The sequence below is a fragment of the Oryza brachyantha genome, chromosome 3 (assembly GCF_000231095.2).
Source record: "Oryza brachyantha chromosome 3, ObraRS2, whole genome shotgun sequence".
In the NCBI taxonomy this organism is placed as follows: Eukaryota; Viridiplantae; Streptophyta; class Magnoliopsida; order Poales; family Poaceae; genus Oryza; species Oryza brachyantha.
In genome coordinates this window covers 27,926,834-27,947,179 of record NC_023165.2, presented here as the reverse complement: position 1 = coordinate 27,947,179, position 20,346 = coordinate 27,926,834, and the positions used below count along the sequence as shown (strand labels likewise).

General features: G+C 38.4%; 3 protein-coding genes across 4 annotated transcripts; all 3 read right to left on the bottom strand.

The window, feature by feature from the left end:
• Positions 1 to 7,165: 7,165 nt before the first annotated feature.
• Positions 7,166 to 8,866, bottom strand: LOC102701902 (transcription factor bHLH106-like). Its single transcript, XM_015834637.2, has 2 exons — positions 8,437 to 8,866; positions 7,166 to 8,022 (listed from the first exon to the last, which is right to left on the bottom strand). The coding sequence occupies exons 1-2, from the start codon at positions 8,722 to 8,724 to the stop codon at positions 7,540 to 7,542; spliced, it is 771 nt and encodes a 256-aa protein (XP_015690123.2). The 5' UTR covers positions 8,725 to 8,866; the 3' UTR covers positions 7,166 to 7,539.
• A 2,598-nt stretch (positions 8,867 to 11,464) lies between these two features.
• On the bottom strand, positions 11,465 to 13,715 carry LOC102708704 (AP-1 complex subunit sigma-1-like). Of its 2 annotated transcripts, none has more exons than XM_015835304.1 (7): positions 13,549 to 13,715; positions 12,972 to 13,058; positions 12,774 to 12,865; positions 12,490 to 12,598; positions 12,350 to 12,385; positions 12,174 to 12,260; positions 11,465 to 11,805 (listed from the first exon to the last, which is right to left on the bottom strand). In XM_015835304.1, the coding sequence occupies exons 1-7, from the start codon at positions 13,549 to 13,551 to the stop codon at positions 11,734 to 11,736; spliced, it is 486 nt and encodes a 161-aa protein (XP_015690790.1). In that variant the 5' UTR covers positions 13,552 to 13,715; the 3' UTR covers positions 11,465 to 11,733. The 2 variants fall into 2 exon arrangements, with proteins under 2 accessions (XP_015690790.1, XP_015690791.1); XM_015835305.1 differs by lacking the exon at positions 11,465 to 11,805 and adding an exon at positions 11,812 to 12,086.
• A 542-nt stretch (positions 13,716 to 14,257) lies between these two features.
• On the bottom strand, positions 14,258 to 20,081 carry LOC102701622. Its single transcript, XM_015835303.2, has 10 exons — positions 19,959 to 20,081; positions 19,666 to 19,764; positions 19,329 to 19,466; positions 18,058 to 18,966; positions 17,088 to 17,916; positions 16,722 to 16,969; positions 16,496 to 16,602; positions 15,666 to 15,816; positions 15,363 to 15,515; positions 14,258 to 14,999 (listed from the first exon to the last, which is right to left on the bottom strand). Exons 1-10 carry the CDS (start codon positions 19,995 to 19,997, stop codon positions 14,862 to 14,864), a joined length of 2,811 nt encoding a protein of 936 aa, XP_015690789.1. The 5' UTR covers positions 19,998 to 20,081; the 3' UTR covers positions 14,258 to 14,861.
• Between the last annotated feature and the right edge of the window lie 265 nt (positions 20,082 to 20,346).

Below are 20,346 nucleotides of genomic sequence, written 5' to 3'. Positions count from 1 at the left end.
CTAGAAACCGCGAGACGAATCTTTTGAGCCTAATTAATCTGTCATTAGAACATGTTGGTTACTATAGCACTTATGGCTAATCATGGGCTAATTAGGCTCAAAAGATTCGTCTCAAGATTTCTTCCATAACTGTGTAATTAATTTTTTGATTCATCCTTCATTTAGGTGTCAAAAATATGATGTGATGTTTTTGAAAAAAAAATTTAGAAACAAAACAAGGCCTAAATCTAACTTATATAGCAGAGTTCGACTACGTACAACAGTGCAGTGGCCTAAACCCCACTCCACCTCTCTCTAACATATTTTTCTAAGATCATCTATAGGCCGAACCTATGGTTAAACTTGAGCATAAATAAATATATTACACTTGTTTTATACTATAAAATACTTCGTTAACTTATATAATATTAATGAATCCAAACTTAGAGTGAGTAGATCTAATTAATATAGTTATAGCCCTTGCAAGCCACGACATATGCAGCCCTGTATTTTTACTTTGCTTATTTTTATAAGACAAATTTTAAATTTTAAATTTTAAACTTTAAATTTAAATTATATTTTAGGTTTTTTCATCGTAGTTTTTTATTTTGATTTTTAGATCGCTAAGAACGTGTGTATAAAAATTTTATTTACAAATATATCATTTGTCTTTCCTCTAAATAATCCAATCAATCGCCGCCACGTAAGGGTGCATGCATGCTACTACCAGCAGCTGCGTATCATACGGACCATGAATGCACGTATGCACGGTTAATTCACGCTTAGTGAAGTCCTCCTAGTTACTCCTCCGTTACGCAGCTAAGCTATATAGCTACTAATTCCGTCCCAACTTAACCGTAATTTATAGATTTTTGTGTGTAACATTTAATCGTTTGTCTTATTTAAAAAATATATAAAAACAATAGTTATACATAAAATATTATTTGTATTATATTATCTAATAACAATAAAAATATTAATTATAATTTTTTAGAAAATAAAACAAATGATCAAATGTTATAGGTCCTTTTGATTCAAAGGAAATTCATTGAATTTTAGAGGATTTTATTTCTATAGGAATTTTTCTATAAGAATAAAAGGAATGAACCCTATGAAATTCCTATGAAATGTCTCTTCCCATACAAGTTTAGAGAAAATTTAACAAGAGGTAGAACCTCATGGAAAAAAATCCTTTGAGTCTTTATCTTTCCTCAAGTTACTATGTTTTCATGTGGTCCAATCAAACGACTATTCCTATGTTTTTCTGTGTTTTGTAATTCTCTATTTTACACTTACATTTCTGTCAGAATCTTTTTTTTTCTATTCCTCCGTTTTTCGTTACTGTTATTCATAACGGCCCTAAATATAAATAGTACCGGATACACTTCTATTTAGTAGGAAGGCAAGGCAGTACCATGCTATCATGTATGGCATACAAAAGAAATAAGGACATCCACATATGGACATGCATGGATATAGTATGTCAGGCCCGTGAGAATTGCATACGAGACGGGGGTGACCTCGATGAGATGAGATGAGGAGTGTGCGTGCACGCGTGCCGCCGCTTCCATGCACCGCCCGCCACCGCCACCGCCGCACATGAAATCAACCACCCGCGCTCGCGCGTGCCTCACACAGTTATAGCACACTACTAATACCAGCTAATTAATCTTGATAGCATAAGTCAACTGCTAGTTTTTTTTTAAAAAAAGCATGACATATTATCTATACGATTAAAGTGTATATATATATATATATATATTCACATGTATAAGGTGTAAGTACAGTCAAAACACACTTCTCGATCACTTCCCGTATTGTAAATAATCGAGAGTAATTTGTTTGCTGGAAAAAGTTTATGTAGTTTATTTACTAAAAGAAGAGAAAAAAGAGAAAAGAATATTCCCTGTATATGTAGGAGTAATTTTTTATCTAGATTAATAACTCATGCGTTATTTACTTACTGAGAATGTTGAGTAACTTATTTACTAATATAAGAAAAAAAGAAAGAAAACCCTATGTGCGGACGTGAGACGGTGAGAACAGAATAACGTCAATTTTTTCACTGTGTTATAGCTACCTATAAATCTGTATCATATTTTTTCTCCTCTTTACTGATAAAAATTCTAATGTTTCAACGTATAACTCGTCTATTTTGTACTGCGCTTCTAGATTTTTTTTGAGAATTGCCCACTCTTAGATCGAGAAAGATCGATCGATCGATCGCGTGTATATGCATGGATGGTCCCCGTAGCTACGGTTGGTAGGGTGAGGCTGAGTAGTACTACTGTACGTACTTGTGTATGTAGCTCCCACGCATGCACGCTTCTTTGTTCCTTTCCTCTATACCTACTATACGCCCCACAGCAGCAGCCATCGTACGTACGCACGCGTGCAACTATATATGCAGCTACTATACTCTCCAACCAAATTAACGGCCATATTTCTTCGATTATGTTTATCCTTATAATTAATTTTAAATTTTAAAATTTAAATTTATAGGTTATTTTAGAATTTTTTTCCTATGTGTATTATTTTCGACCACTACTTTTAGATCACTCAGATGAGTACCTACTTATTAGAGCATCCTTAGCAACTCATCTAAATTTGATCATTCATATCTTCGTTTAGATGATCATCTAAAACAATTTCATCCTTTATATCTCTTTGCACTCCAGCAGATCTTCCATATATGACACACTCCATATTTCTTTGGAGGATATTAAGAGAACATCCAAATAAGGAATTTCTCTCTTCTAATATGGATGACGTTCAAAAATAGATGATAAGATGGATATTCTGCTGGAGCTCAATTTTTAGTCTGCATCCTCTATTTTTAGGATGACAGATGGGATAGATGAACTGTTGATGATGCTCTTAGTCTATTTATTTGTACTAAGGTTTGCATTTGTTGTCTGTTATCGCACGGCAACTATGATTACTGAACTTATCACGTGATGTTTTAACAAGAACTGTCCAATTAAGTAAGTATGTTTACCAAGTTATAAAAAGATTTAAAAAAATCTGCAATTTTAGTAGGAAATATTGTTTTTTCGTTATCGGTTTTGCTTGGCAGATAGCCATTTACAACAGTTACCATAGAGAATTGATTACCCTCTAAATAATAATGCAATTAAACTCTGTTTATAACTAGTGCTTAATTCACAACATAATGGATGAGTTAGTTTGGTGATAAACAAATATCGTTTTTTAATCACTTTTATACGTACGCATCTAGAACTGCTAAACGGTAAATTTGGTGCGTGGTTGTGTCATTAGTACCAATTTTATCTAGTAAAGATGCGGTGGATGGAGATCCTATCAGTGTCGGATTTTTCTTACACCGATAAGATGATATGGATATGTAATTGTGTATGTAGTTAACCGTTACTCCCTCCGTTTCACAATGTTAGACATTTTAACTATGTTTAGATTCATCTATTAATCAATATATGTTGTTTAGAAAATCTTACATTATGAGAGCTAATATTATATACTCCCTCTGTTACAAATTGTAGGTCGTCCTGGGATTTAAAAGTTAAATTAAGCTTTTAGCTGTCTTGGAATCAGAAATAGCTAAGAAGGACAGCGTCTGCACAGGACAGCTTGCAGGACTTTGTCTAGGACGTCTTACAATTAGAAAAAAAGGATTGGGGCCTAAAACGACCTACAATTTGTAAGAGAGGGAGTACCTATTTAATACTAGCTCCGTTCCATAATTTAAGACTTACTAGTATTGTCTAAATTCATATGGATACTAATAAATCTAGACATATATACAACTAATATACATTGATCAATAGATATATCTAGCAATAGCTAAAAAGTCTTACAACGTGAAACGGAGGGAGTACAAAAGTTAATCATTTGAATTTTAGTAAATAGTATAGTAAAATACATTTCGAGTCACATTTTATTACCCAAGTTTCATGATGGACTACTCTTAAACAAATCTTTCATCTTAAATCGGTTAAATTTGCCAGTTACCATTTGGATTACTCCGAACAACTTTTCAAACATGTATAATCTTAGTTTTTGGAAATATATGAACTGCACATAGATAGGAATTCAATGGGGTGTTTGAGGGCACTTAATATTTTAATGGTATTATTATTTTTGTCGTCAATAGATCCGTTATATATGTACGTTGAATGTATTGGATTGCGATCCAATGCTGACCAATGGGACATGAACGTATTACATACGGTCTTTTACGATACGCTGAAAATGATCAGCATAATAGAGGATTTTATTCTATGCCAGTAGCTACGTACTCTCTGTCCCAAAAAAAACCAATTCTTTGATTTTCGTGTCCAGCGTTTGATCATCCGTCTTATTTGAAATTTTTTTAAGAAATTTAAAAAAAATAGTCACACTTAAAGCATTATTTATGATTTATCATCTAATAAAAACAAAAATATTAATCGTAATTTTTTTAAAAAACGAAGTGTAAAATATGAAAGATTGATTTATTTTGAAACGGAGAAAATACTCTACTGTATATCTACTGTATATTTATGTCACATCAAAACGGATCGGATAATTTCAAAGTGCACCTGAACAGTAGCAAGCCTTAATATTAGTAAGATATACGAACAGTACAGTAACAGTGCGTCTTTTCTCGAGTATCTAAATTTGACATCAAGATTGTCTGCTAACGCCGAATTGGATAGCAACCTGGCCGCATGCAGCATCGATCCATGCACATCTAGCTATACATATATACTTACTCTGCCAGCTATCTAGGATAAAAATTTCAAATAATTTATAGTACATATGTAGGACAAAGAAAATAATAATAATACAGTCAAGTACTGATTATAAATATATACATATTATCTGAATTCATTCATTCATATAAATATAATATAGCATATAAAAAGGACTATGTACATAATAAATAAAAGAGCATTTTACTAATATATTTTAATCATACATCTCTCCTCGCTCTATGGAATATTAATTAATGTGTGCATAACGCTGAATCATTTCATTAGATGTTGCGAGAGGTCGGATCAAATCTCCAAAACATCAACCATGTCCTGCTGAACCCCTGGCAAACATGTGTACAGTACAACATGGTAGTGGTAGATAGTACTGTCGTACAGACAAACGATATTTTTTCCTCTTAACGCTTTGAACATTTATCTTATTTAAAAAATATGTATAAAAACTTAAAAAATTAGTCACACATAAAGTATTATTTATATTTTATCATCCAGTAAAAATAAAAATATTAATCGTAAAAAAATTAAATAAGACAAAAAATTAAAATATTATAAAAAAAACTAAAAAATAATCATATTTTGGAACCGAGACAGTACATACTAACGTAGAAAACTGTGCCTCTGCTTCTGCTGTGTCGTCTGAAAAAGGATTGGAACTAACAACATGCCATGTTGTGCAAAGCCACAGCCTTTTATGTACCTGTGTGCATTCTTGTGAGTTCCTGTCCTCCCAAACGGACTATTTATACTGATCACCATCTAAAAAAATTTAAACAAAAGTAGTACTGATCATGGTGTATAGCGATTAATTAATATACTGAGCAGTGATCAGTTGGCAACATCCAGAAATGTGTACTGACCAATTGTTTATTAACATTAACTGCAAACCACTCAATCCGTACATGTATGCTTCTAGCCTGTTGTAGTGCTTAAACTGCTCATGATGGTGAAAGTCAGTCTTTAAAATTGCCGTTGGGGATCAAGTTGATTATTTCCATATATTGACATACTGATGCATGCTGCATCACTAATTTAAAATATTTGGGGTCATGACTTCATATTGCTAGTTAATTTTCACGTGTTTTAGGAAAGAACACATTGCATACGTTCCACTGTTGTTTTTCATTGAATGGATGAATAATGTGCACGCTTTCTAAGCTCTTGAACAACTTGAATTTTACAAAAACTTTCTACATATAAAATTATTATAACATTATTTTAAACCTATTTTCAACCTTATATAATAAAAGCATTCGCGTGTGTGTACCCTCGAATGGTCATCACAAATCATTTAACTATTCTACACAAAAGAACACGTCTGCATATTAACTTATTTTTATTTACAATATCAAATTAAGGAGTTTTTTTTTGAGATAATCAAATTAAGGAGTTACTCATGCATGTAAGCAATATTAATTCAGCTACTAGCTAGCATAGCACTGCCTCCATGCATGCATTTGACAACGTACTGATATTTTGTCTAATCGATACTGATATTCATACTTCGTACGAAAAACATGCATCCACACAGGAAAAACATGCACCGATAATTTTCAGGGGCCGCCATCAGTTAGCTGGGCTTAATTTACATGTCAATAAATTGAGTAAACTAACAAGCAACTATAAATTAACCCAACATATGCATGTGACCTGCATGCATATGTCAAGCTACCAATACAAGGCGTGCCATTGCAAACCACAGCAACAAGCTAGTGTGGGCATGCAGAAACCAAACCACACAGAAGGACAGCAATGCATGCCCTCATGTCATGCATGAAGCTACAAATTAAGTTACATAGGCAGAGAGTCACACAGTCTCCTTTTGTCCCCAGCAACTGCAACCCTGGCTTTTGCCACAGTGAGAGGCAAGAGCACAGCACACGGTACCCACCCTGACATGGAGATCTCCTCCTCCTCCTCCTCCTTCATCCATGCATGCATATGCACATCACCAGCAACTAGTCTAGCCTCTCTCAAGAAGATAAGAGAGGAGCAAGATTACAAAAGATAAAACCAGCAAGGAACAAAAGGCTCATCACCTTCCTTCCTTTCTTCAGACAGACACAGTAGCAGCAGCAGCAGCACACACACATACACACACACTATATACTAGCTTAGCAGTAGCACTGCCTCCATGCATGCACTCATGTGTCATGAGAGCTCACTGCATGCCCACTCTGTGGCACTTCACCCCACAAGCAAGCTTAGCAATGATTGGTTCTTCTCTCTTCCTCTCTCTCTCTATATATTTCTCTCTACATTGTATTCAAACAGACATGCTGCCTAGATCATTCAAGCTTGCCAGATGAGCTGACCCCAAACATTCACAAGACAGGAAGCTACAATATGCATGCAGCAATGCAGGCATTGACAAACATCTTTGTCTGTTTGCATCAGGCACTTGTCATGCATGTCAACATATGACCTGATATATCATAAATGGAATGCAACATGTGTTGTTTTAAGCCTGTGATGATGTGTTATATGTATATTTGACTTCCAATGTTGATACATGCATATATATGTTGTGCTTAATTAGTTGGGTAAGTCTGCAACCTTGCATATATATTGGGCATGCTGACATTGTTATTTCAGTGGCTGGGTTTGCATTGGCTTTGGAACAGCTTTGATGAAAGCTCAAGCAAACCCTAATGGTAATATATATATCCTAATTAATCATACATGGCTTATTGGTTGGCAATATTGTATCACCAAGAAGAGCCATATATGAAGAGCAACTGATTAATTAGCACACAAAAACTAAGTAAAACATGGCAAGCAAAGTACGTAGTATACCAAGAGCAAACTGATAGCTATGTTGAGCTATGGCCGGCTAGGCTGCAGCTTGCATGTTCATGTCGGAGACGACACGCCTCCGCTTCGGTCGGTCGCCGGCGGCGACGCCCGGCCTCTCGACCAGAGCCCTCAGGGCTTCCTTTAGGAAGTCGCCGCCGTCGGTGGAGCCGGCCGAGTAATCGGCGGTGCTGTCGTCGTCGTCGGCGCCGGCGCTGGCGTCGCGCGCCAGAACGAGCACGTTGCGGACGCGGCCGCCGAGCGTGGCCATCTCGGCGCGGAGCGTGCGGAGGCGGAGCGCTCGCAGCGTCTCGATGAGCTCCGGGAGGAGGTCGGAGCGGTCGTCGCAGCAGACGGATGCCTCGAACACCGCCGCCGCGCCGCCGCCCGACGCGAGCACCACGATCTCGTCGTGCTCCGTCGGGAACAGGTGCGCCGGCGCCGCCTCGCCGATGCCGGCCATCCGCTGCTTAAGGTCGCGCACCCTCTCCACCGCCTTCGCCAGCAAGGACGCCTTGTCTATCTGCACACCACATCGATCGACAAAACTTCCATCAACAAAAGCTCAAATCTCAAAAACGCAAGAACCCTACACATTAACACGATTGAATTAACTCAATTTCATGTGAATGATTAGCGCTACGAAACATGGTACTAGGCACAAAAGAGGAATGCACGCGGACGCAACGCAATAGCCACAAATCATGAGGAGGAGAAGCTAAACAAGAAGCCCTAATCTATGGTAGCTAGTGTCACGCAATCATGCATGCTACTAAGCTTTAATTTAATCAAAACGATTAATTAGCTACTTGAAGCTAGACTCCAATTTAATTTGCGGTTATTTCGTTCTGAATTCATAATATTGTAGGAGAGAGTATCAGTTTTTTTTTTTGCAGAAAATTCAGGTGAGAAAATATGTATGATTTTGTATTATTGCCTTGGGGTCGCACGCGAGGACGGCGCGGAGGCGGTCGAGGTGCGACTTGATCCGCTCGCGGCGGCGCTTCTCGGCCTCGCGGTGGTTGCGCGACGCGGCGAGCGCGCGGTCGTGGGCCGCGGCGGCCGCCGCGGCCTCGTCCTCCGCGGAGCCCGCCGCGGCGTCGGCGACCCCCGGCGCCGGCCAGATTCCGGAGTCCATGAAGAAGGGCGGCAGCATCATCGGCACCACCGCCTCCCCCTGCATCCTCCTCCCGGCTCCCGCCGCCTCCACCTCCACCGGAATCATGCACGGGCAGCTAGATAGCTAGCTCGATCGATCGATCGCTCACACCGCTGCTGCTGCATGTGGAAGAAGCTCGTGGTAGTAGAGTAGGTAGCCTATCTAGTCTACTAGGGCAAGAGATCGAGGAGGAGGAGGAGGAGATGAGGTAGTGTTGGGGAGAAGAGAAATGGCGGAGGAGACGAATAAATAACGAAGGGGGGTGGAGGAGGGAGGAGAGAGAAAGCGAGTGTAGAGAGAGAAAGGCGCGTGCGCTTTGGTCATTTGTTGGTGGCTGGGTGGGTGGGCCCACGTGTTGACTCGTCATCGAGAGAGTACGAGGCCTTGTTTACTCCGAAATATTTTTTCAAAAACATGACATCGAATTTTTTAGACACATAAATAAAACATTAAATATAGATGAACCAAAAAATTAATTGCACAGTTATGGCAGAAATCTTGAGACGAATCTTTTGAGCCTAATTAGTCCATGATTAGCTATAACTGCTACAATAATCAACATGTGCTAATAACCGATTAATTAGGCTCAAAAGATTCGTCTCACGGTTTCTAGGCTAGCCATGAAATTTGTTTTTTCATTCGTGTCCGAAAACCCCTTCCGACATCAGGTCAAACATTTGACATGGCACTTCTCCTAAAAATTTTCTCAATCTAAATACCCTTCGAATGCCCATCTCTTGCCTACAACATACTCCGCTGCTTTGCTCCATATATCATTAAGGTATCTCTAACTTTATAAAGTCATAGTAACACAGTTATAAATTTTTTGCTGTTAATTGAAGCAAATTGATAGGGAAAAATCCAAACGTGGTAATGTATGAGTAAAACTTTTATATATGTATATTTAGCGATCTAAAAGCTAAGACTAAAAAATAAACTTTGATTAAAAACATCAAACTCGAATCCAAGTTTAAATTTAAAAAGTTAAATTTGGCTTATAAGCATTTTGTTATGATTTTATTTATACCAAAATATAACTTTAAATATGACTTATAATTTTTTTATGTTTAAAAAAAAAGTAAGAAGAAGGTCAGATATAGATCCAAAGTAAACGTCGTCAAATAGAAAAAATAGAGGGATTATAGAATACAGAAATATATCATTGCCAAAATAATTTCATATTTTAATTTTAAATTGTTTTAAAGTTTTTTCGTTATAGTTTCTTTCTCAATATAATTAACGTTTAAGTCGCTAAAAACACAAATGCAAAAGTTTTAATCAAAACTTACTTTGTTGGGTGTATTGTACTTTCCGCAATTGGGCAACAGATCAGCTGGGCCTGAGTCCTGTGTGGCAGGGGAAGTGTCAAGTATGTGCGCGTCGTGGACCGTCCGATGAGGGGTGGATGGGACGGCTGCGATGGTGCCGACCTGCAGCCACGTCGCCGTCGGGCGAGATAGTGTGGCGGCGGTGCTGGATCGACCTTTGCTTGACTCGAAGAAAACTTTGAGGAATGTTTGCTATTGATGTGCTGCTAACCTAACATGTAGCCATTTTTTTACTTAAGAAAGGGGTAAGAAATGGGGGATTGTTTGGATGTTTTATGGAAAAACTAAACAATATATTTATAAATAAAAAATAATTTATAAATATAAATTTTATATATGTATTCTTAGCGATATAAAATTTCAGATTAAAAAATAACTTTAGAAAAAACTTCAAAATTAACTCTAAATTAAAGGTTGAAAATTTATATTTTGTATTATAGCTATGTGTTTGGTTCATTGTCACATTTTTCAGTATCGTGGTTCGCATGTTATATAGCTAAGACCTATGTTTTTGGCTAAGTTTTGACACGCTTATGGCTATCAATTTATATTTAGGACACAATTTGTGGAATGCTACAACTTGTTTAACCTTATTTATGGTGAACTTAGCCATAAACAAAATATGCCTTCCGAACACGTGCAATAATCCTCAAGAGAAACTGAGAATAGAGGGTAGATATATATGTATATAAATTAAAGCACAAAGCCCTCACAAAGATATTTTGTGGATCAGCGGGTGGACGTCAACTTGGTAAGGAAAGATATCAAAGTGCTCACTTGGAGATTGCCTACAGCGACATGCATAGAGCAAGTTCAATATTAGTATAGTCAACTACTGGCTCTAAATCGTCTATAGCTAACTTAATAATCAATTCATACGATAATTACCTATAAACATATGCTACACAATTAGTATTCGGTCTCACCTATTATACACACATGTCTTAGAGTTCGTGCTATTGATTGCTATAAATTTATAGTCCGCCGCTCTTCTCTCTCCTATCTTTATCTTCTTAAAATGTTTATAACTAGCTTATAGTCTGCTATTCGACCTGCTCTAATGTAAGCTATAGTTGCCAGCAGTGCTGCTGCATTTCTGGAAAACTGAGGACGAATTAGGAAGATGCAATTGCAAGAAGATGATGGAAGAGGGCAATTCCAATTGGGTGTCACTGTCATGGAGTTACTATTGCAATGCCCTAAAATTGTGAGAGACGTCCTTGAGTTGGGTGCTTGGTTGACTTATTGACTACATGATCAATCTGTATATCCATGCCGTTTTGGGTAAAGAAGTAACAACGACTTGTAGGGGTAATTAATGGTCACTACTATTGTACTAATACGTTGATACGAGTTTTTTTAAAGAAATATGCACATTTTAATGGCAATTATGCCATTTTTAAAACCATTTCTGGTTCTTTGAACCAACCAGACCAGGAGTAACTAAGCACAATAATACTGTAGAAAGATGCGCGCTGAAAATTTCTTAGCCAAATTATTTCACGAATATAAGTTTTCCTTGGCACCATAAGTGAGAAGAGCAAATATATATATTCTGAAGAAAAAGATGTGGAAAAAAAAGATAAAAATATAGAGGGTATAAATTTCTGCCGAAAATGAAAAAAAAAGAGTACGTTAAAAAGATATTTATACGGAAAGTTCAGTGTAAAAACGATTTCCTGTTGATTATGGTTAATATCATGCCCTGGGGTGAGAGTAATCATCATTGTAGGAGACACAGTGTGCTCTACTTGGTGGCCTGTGCAATTATGTTCCTCAATGAGCTTGCCGCCTCCTTTGCGGCTTCCACCATCGAGTCCTGCAAACACACCAGTTTATTCCACAATGTCATCATAGATCAACCCAAATGCTCACCACTCAGTAGTGCATTTCACATGAGCACATGACCATGCTGATGTATCGCTTTTTGTTGTTACTCCAAGAAATTCAGATGAGTTCAGTCGAACCAAAAAGGACTGTAGCAAGGAATTCATTTCTTGTTAGTCCATTAGGATGTGTGTGTGCAGTAGTGTGTCAAGGTAGAATACTCAGACCAAAGCAAATTTCCTCGTTTGCTCGTTTTCTGTCTGTGGAAGGTACCTATGAGAGTTGAATATTTGAATTGGTTCATGTGAAATTTCTACGTTTTGAATGTGGCGTATCCATTTCAATCGATGCAGTCAGTACCTGTGTAGTGATCAGGCGTAGTACTGCTTTCTTGTTAGATTCTTGAAGCTCACCAGCAATCAAAACCTCATCCAATATAAAGTATGCCTGCAAATACAGACAGAACGAACAACTAGTTCAGAAATTCAACAGACATGGCCAGTAGATATAATCATTTGAACAAACAAAGCCGGCACCTTATGGAAGTTGAAAATCAGGTCAAGCTCGCAGACCTGCGACATGGTCATAATGTAGAAGAAGAAAAGAAATTTCAGAATGCCTTCTAGCACAACAAACTGGGAATATCATGTTAAAGTATTTCTGTGCAAGAGCTTACATTGCCAAAATACCGGTCCAATATCTCAACATAATGATGGATGATTTGAAGAGTCTCCAGTTCATTATCAGTAGCATCAATACACATGCAGAAGTAAAGGCTTGCGTACCTGCAGATGGTGCAAAACAGCTTGATGCAATCAGAAAATCATAAATGTTTCATTTTAGACGAAGTACGTTTGCATGTGACTTAGCACTCTAGCACTAGCTGTTAATAACAGTACTCGCATACAATCAGAGAATAAAATTAATAAAATTATAAGTGTAACCACAGCTCAGTAGTACCTTTTATATACAACTCTGCATCCATGCCAATCGACAAAATTGCACATCTTTGGGCCTCTAGTCAGGACGAGATTACTTACTTCTTTGATAACCTTATCAACAAAAGGAAATCATTTCTCTTGCTGAATTTTTACCAAGAAAAAAAGTGATCGATGTAGTAAACATATGGTGATGCGTGTTAAAACTGTTATTCCTTACCTTGGATCTTTCCTTCTGAGGATATGGATTGTACCATTTTGTCAGCCTCACCTTCCCTTGTCTGCTGATGAGGAGCACAAAATGTATCTGACAACAAAACAAATGGCAATGCCATATGAATTCCTCCTGTCTACTCTGTAGCATCAAAAGAATCACTAAGAACTAATGCTGAACCAAAGTTCAATTGGAGGATCACCCAACAACTAATGATCATGTGGTCATGTGGTATCAAGACATGCTGACGGTATGATGATGTAGTAAAAACGCAGATCAAGACAAGCTAATAATAGTATGATCACAAATATGATCCCAAGTTCCTGGCTGCATCCACATGTACTGCATTTGCTCCTGTAATCCCAAAATCATGCAGTCTATCAAACCCACACTAGGGCAAAACAAAATTCCAACCCCAGATCAATCAAATTGACGCAATTCAGGAATGGCCTACGGATCTTGATCGACCTTCCATTCCGTTAAATCGCCATCGCAAAACTCCCGGCAAAATTGATCGATGGGTGCAGTTTTCGAGAACAACCGAAATGTAGGAGGCAAGAGAGTCGGATTGCGACCGGATTACCATGGCGTGCGACGGAGGTGGCGCCGGTTCAGCTCCGATCTCGAAGAGTCGCCGGCCGCCGTTGGAGATGATCGGCCGATCTCGCCGGCGGGAAGAGGGGAGGATTTTTTTCTCTCTCTATTTTTTGAGAGAGATGAGACGAGACGAGGAACAGAGGAGGTGAGGTCTCCACGAACTGTTTCGTTTCGTCTTCCGTAGTTCTGACTCTTTGCGCATCTTGGGCCCACAGGGCCCACGAATGGGATATGTATTTCGGCCCAATACTGGGTGAATAATTTTGATCCCACGAGCGTTTGCTCAAAAACCATCCAAATAGTTATAAAACTCTCGAAAACAATTGACAACATTCATATAGCATGTATATACACCACTTCACAAAATCTTAAATCCAAACTCAACATTCATATATCAAGATACTATCTCCGTTTTATGATGTAAGATGTTTGATTTTTTTTATTACAACATTTGACCATTCGTCTTAAAATTTAGTGTAAATAAAAAATAATAAGTCGTGCTTAAAGTTCTTTTGATAATAAAGTAAGTCACAAGCAAAAATAAATGATATTTTCATAATTTTTTAAATAAGACAAATAAGCAAATATTATGATAAATAAAGTCAAACATCTTACATTATAAAATGGAAGAAGTCTTTTTTACGAAAGAAATAAGATACCCAGCATATATGAACAGTAGCCGATACTATCCACGCACAAATTTGTCTTTCTGTTGTTTCTCAAGGGGGGCCGCATGTCTGCCACTACATAGTACATGCATGACCTGCAATGCATTATGCATGTACGTAAGCAGCAGGAAACAAAGCCATTATGAGAAAAAAAAAACATCCATCGATTCCTTTCAATTTTGATGGCATAAGAGATATGAACAACTCGGTGTTGCAAGTGACAAACATATTTCGTCAGGTATTAACATTTACAAGTTACAACCAACAACAAAGAAGAAACATTCTCCTGGATATCATGATCTTCACAAATGAACACTCCCCTGTCTCTCCAGAATTAAGTGAGCAAGAGACGGTATGGACAAATACCGCACAATTCAAGTTAGCAATTGATCCTCACAAAGTATTTTCTTGAGATGCTTTGACATCAGTCACCTTTTGGTATTTGCAAGTCAAAAATTGGATACAACATATATGCCACTTCACAGGTCGCCCAACAATAAGTATCAGAATGAGCCCACTACAGACGAATTTCATTATCACAATTTGATGTTGAAAACTGCTGGAATCAGAGGATCCAGGTAAGGATTATTCAGTTCTCATGGGATGATAGCTATGCGACTGATCTCAATCATCATATTTCTTGGCTCATGTCAAATGCTTGCTGCTGTTGGAATGATGGCATCTTAATTCTGCGGAATAAGGCACATCGGTCCTTCTTCAAAGGAATCAGTTTGCCAGAAAATAGACTGCCAATGACCCAGCTCGCTGGCTGCAAGAAAAAATTGAGAATAAGAATCTGAAAAATGATAGTGTACTTGTTTGAATAAAATGGCAGTGCAAAAAAACCCTTCAGGTGGTAAAAACAATGTTCCTGCTTTGTATGGTGTGAATCGAGTGCTTTTTTGGACAATCTGAAAGCAAAGCCGTTCAGATAATGATCACTGTACTATATACAACAAGTACAAGACCTTGAAGAAACAACACAAATGACTGGTAGGTGGTAAATTTTCCTATTCACCTAGCATGAAGATATTCAGAATAGATTAAAGATGTCCACGCTATCGAGTTATAGTTATGTAATGCTCAAATCTTATACCAGGTTTGGAAGTTCTACGTTTGAAATTCAACTAACCACTGTTTTTATGTCATGCTCAAGCCCACAATAGCTTAGATGACGTGATGCGCTCGCCTCATTTGCTACAAGAATGATTCCATGTGAAGAGCTTCTATCCTTCAAGCTTTGAACTAGTCCCTGTAGAGATACAAAAACTTGGCCACCTCCATGCTGCAAAACACAAATATACTTTAGGGTCACATCATTGAGAGCTAAGGATTCAGGAGATAACTCTCAAAAGATCAATTATAATTCACATAAGCAAACCATCAATAATCAGACTAGTTTATATTGTGGCTATGCTTGCAAGTTGCAACATACCTTGATAATGTTGGAAAATTTTGAACAAAAGCTGATTTTTCCGAGGATTAAGAATCCTACTCCATCAAATAACAATTTATTGTTTTTTAGGTGAAGAAACTGGTCAAACATTGAAGTACTCTTCATTGAATGCACTTGTCGAATAAAATACCTAGAAAAAGGATATGCAAGCAAAAAAGTGAGCATCAAGAATGAAGGTCATTACCATATTTCATATGGGAAACGGAACAAGATTGTTTGACGAATTATTGGTTTTTCAAAAGAAAGGTAGCATAAATGTTCAAAAAAAGTGTGTTGGCTATGTTTGACAATATAATCAAGCTGTTGGACTTTGATGAAAGAGTATTATGCATTGCATAGATGTATTGTAGCTGATTTAAAAGAATAATATTGTCTATGCATGTGTTGTACTGTTAGTCTTGCAATTTACATATGCTTAATCACGTCTGCATTACCTTCTCAAATTGAAAAGTTAGGTATCCAATTGACAGTTGGTAGTGATTCAGAACAATTAAGGACATCAACATGAAAATAGTTTTGACCTTCTACAATATCTTAGTATCAAATTATAATAGATTAAACCATTAAGTTTTCAAATAATTCTAGAATACCACTTCAGATATCAACTGATGCAATGGCTGAATGGCAGATCTTATGGAATACTAAAATCGATAACTCTTCCTGATTACTTCATAAAATGCATGCAACACTGAACTTTGTCAAGAAAGATGTAAATACCAATTCAAAATACATTTTAAGAGGATAGGCACCATGCAATGTGTGTACATAAGCATATGTGAATATGAGTGGATGCTAGTAGATCGCCTTACTTTCCAGGTGGCAACAGGATACCAGCTTGAATAGAATCGAAAAGCCAACTGGTATTCAACATCCAGGAATTTATAGCACAGCCATATAAGAACTTAGCCGTTGATACCTGTCACAACAAATACCTGAGAAATAAGTGCAAAATATGGTCCAAATATGTGAAAGTGAATCATCATTTGTGATCAATAAACTGCACCCAAAAAACCAAAAAGAAATGGATGAGCAAACCTTTTTAGGAGAAAGGACTATGGGAGGCTTGCACCTAGAAAGCTCTGCCAGCTTGCTTCTTTTATCAAGTGGACAGGGTGGCACTTTAGAAAGAACATAGCCTCCCAATCTTCGGATCAATGACTCAATTTCTTTTTCCTTGTGACTCTGAAACCCAGTTAGCAAAAAATCTAGTCCACGAAATATGGCCTCTTTATTAGGAATGTGCTCCCTGGGCTCCATTGTGTCAATGAGTCTGCTATCGGACCCTGAAAAACTCAATAGCAAGGATCACCAAAAGGACTAATGATAAGCAAACGATTTTCAAGATGAGTCAGAATACATCTTTGATATTTTACATGGGATAATGGACAAGGGAAAACTTACAACTCAATCGAGATTTGGTCTGCATCCTTCTATCCTTGGTTTTTCTAGTACTGATTTTAGCTTCTGAAAATTGGTCTTTCTTTCTTTTAACACTCTGAGTGTTTTGATGCTCACTAATGCCCTTACCATAAGATGGCTTCTTGAGAACCTTAGAAAATCCTTGCAAGTTTCCAGCTTCAACATTATTTTCTACAAATACTTTAGAGGCTTGCACACGTCGTATCTTCTTATTTAAAGTTAATGTTGTGAATCTTTCCTGCTGACAAATTGCCACATCAACATCATTATGAGTTTCACTACTGCCTGATACATATGATCTAGGTGCTACTGTGCTAAAAGGTCTGAGAGAACTGTGTCTCCTTCGCCTGAACAGAATATTAGACGCTGCCGCCTTAACTAAAGATGTGCAAGATGGACCAGCTTCTCCCTCCAGATGTTGCTTCAAGGGAGATACTTTGGGGTTGATCCATTCTTCCTCCTCCCCTTTACTTTGTTTGCATTCAGGACCCTGGCTAGGGGGGCCTCCATTGCAAGGTATGCTACATGGAACAATGGAACAAAGAGGATCCACAAATGACAAGCTCGGACATACTACTTGAGAACATAACTGCACGGCTTCAGCACCTTGATTTTCCTCACAGAAATCTTCATTTTTTTGAAGAAAAGAAGCTCTTGAAGATGCGGCCATTTCCATAGAAACAGTTCTTGATGCAGAAGGGAACTCATCCATGCTATCCATTGACTCAGAAATGAAGCTGGTTTCTTTGTTGAATAATTCCTTTACATGCTTCCTTCTACCAGCATTTGTATGCACAGCAACTCCACCTTCCTGGACGGAAAATTTAAATTTTATTGTGATAGACAAAGAAACAGGTGAAATTTATTTTTAAACAATATCATTTGATGATAAACCATTTGACTGGCATAAAAAAATTTCAAAATGTTGCTGTAAGGATATTGGACTTCGTACCAGAATCCTCAAGCCTGCAGTAAAATTATCATTGTTCTGGGTCAACATCTGATAAGCAGCTTCTTTGTTTCTTGACCATGTGATTCCTTTTTCTATATCTGTTTGTTTTACAGAACCACAACCTGGAGTCAACTCATTACGTAGCACACCAGCTGACCCATTGTTTGCTAAAGAATCAGATACATAGTCATTAGCATCAACATTGTGGCTGTTCCATCTAATATTTTGCTTCTCAGAGGAGCAGATCTCTAATACGTGAGCTTCTGCATTACACGAGTGAGAACTAGCCTGAGATAATTTCTGTTTCAGGCCGCTTATGTTCTGACCTTGAGATGCACAAGCAGTTTGTGCAAGAGACAGGCCAACATCTTGAAATGCATCGAGCATTTCAGTCTCATCTAATTCTGAAAGCCCATCAGTCTCATCCAGATCACTCTCAGGGGATCCATTAGAATTTTCTAGCTCCACAACAAAACACTGTTTCCGAGCTTCTTTCACATGTAGAGCAGCTTCTAAGGCAGTTGTAGTTAGCTTATCAGACTCAGAGTCAAGACGTATCATTTCTGCAATAACCATGGCTTCAGAGGCAGCAATTGATAGTTCAACTGCATCGTGCACATCTGCATTACGGAGCTTCCTTACATCAACCTTTGCTCCAGACAGTTGCTGTCTTCTATGTCCTTTTGAATCACATGATTTATTAATTTTCTCACTAGCCATTTTACAAATTTCTTGAAAGTCCTTGGAATGTGATTGATTTTGCAGTGCTGTCTTGATCTCTTGTGCTTGGCCATCAATACAAAACCCACCTAACAGATCTTTGCATGTACCAGAGTTCAGACCGTTGGCTTGAATTGAGGATAGTTGTGCAGTACTTTCTGAAGAAAGATGCAGAGAGAAAGGTACAACCTGAGTGTATAGAGCAAACTATTCAGTGTGTTACTACTTCATGCAACAGGAAGAATATTTGGCAATGAATACACTTAAACAAAAGGATGTACAACAGAAGGACAAAGTTACAATTTTCAGGAGAAATTAGCATGGCACGCTGTATGCAGAGATGTATATCCAGGATTGATGGCTACATGCACTAGTTGAACAAATTACGTTAATGACAGGAAACCATTTGTAACTTCTGTCCTTTCAAAGTAAATAAGGGTTTTCTTGTTTGTTGCTTACAATTAACTCCTCCTAGAACATATTCAAGTTCATGATTATTTGCATCCAGAATTTATGCAGTCCCAGTAAGGAATGACATTCCTAGAACTTACATTGCCACTGCTTGAGGCAGTTCCAGTAGGTGTACCCTCATCTCCCGACAAGTGCAACCGAAACCCACTGCAACTAGCAGCATTCGTCATGCCATTCAGACAACTACCCTGTGCAGGATCTCTGACGAACACACAGTTCTGCAACGCAAGAAATAACATCAGTCATTGGATCATAGCCAGTTGCGCACCAAGAAACACGGCTACATCCATCAGATATTCAGATTTAATTCAGCACATCTCGAATCCTAGCTATCAACTATTGGATCAAAATACGAACTAAAACCCTACCAGATTGTTACTAATAACCAAAGGGAAAAAAAGGGGGGGCACGGAGCACCTCACAAGACGGCGACGAAACCCCGGCGATGTCCTTTCGGCGTTCGCCAACTGCCGGCGGCCGATGCGGCTGAAGCCATTGGGGGAGGAAGGCAATGTCCTGGACAAATCAACGCAGCTCCCTTAGGTCATTCTAAAAGCTGGAGAGGAGGGAATCCCTCCCACTTCGTGTCTTGCAGTTGCAGACCAAACCACTCGGCCGCTCCGGCCACAAACGCGGCGGCGGCGCGCGAGCGAGATAGAGAGAGAGAGAGGATGGGGGAGAGGCAGGGGTGCGGCCGGGTGCGCGATTACCTCGGAGAAGCGTGGGGAGTGGTAGCCGCAGGTCGACATGGCGGTGGGCGGCGCAGTCGCCGGCTCGCCGCCGCCGCGGGAGGAGGGGATGGGGGCGCGCCGCGACGCTCTTCCTCCACTTTTTTTTTTCCTTTTTTGTGGTGCGTTCTTGAATTTATAATAGAAATGGGATTCGCGCCGGAAATCCCAGTGAAGCGCGGGCTTTTCGGGTGGGAATTCCACGCTGCTGGATGACAGGTTGGCCCCACTGGACGAAGCCGTGCTTTGACAAAGTGCAGTGAATTGTTTTATTTCGTAAACTTCTTTATATTTTTTTAGAAAACAAAAGTCACAAAACCCATTTTGAACATATACACCATCTAATCATGTTATCATAATTAACATAGCA

Coding starts and splice junctions, on each gene's coding strand:
- LOC102701902 (XM_015834637.2), bottom strand. CDS start 8,724: ATGATTCCGGTGGAGGTGGAGGCGGCGGGAGCCGGGAGGAGGATGCAG. Junction 8,023..8,436: donor TCCTCGCGTGCGACCCCAAG/GCAATAATACAA, acceptor TGTGGTGTGCAG/ATAGACAAGGCGTCCTTGCT.
- LOC102701622 (XM_015835303.2), bottom strand. CDS start 19,997: ATGTCGACCTGCGGCTACCACTCCCCACGCTTCTCCGAG. Junction 19,765..19,958: donor ACTCCCCACGCTTCTCCGAG/GTAATCGCGCAC, acceptor TGATTTGTCCAG/GACATTGCCTTCCTCCCCCA. Junction 19,467..19,665: donor TTTCGTCGCCGTCTTGTGAG/GTGCTCCGTGCC, acceptor CTTGCGTTGCAG/AACTGTGTGTTCGTCAGAGA.
- LOC102708704 (XM_015835304.1), bottom strand. Junction 12,261..12,349: donor TGATTTTCAACTTCCATAAG/GTGCCGGCTTTG, acceptor CTGTATTTGCAG/GCATACTTTATATTGGATGA. Junction 11,806..12,173: donor TACGCCTGATCACTACACAG/GTACTGACTGCA, acceptor GTGTGTTTGCAG/GACTCGATGGTGGAAGCCGC.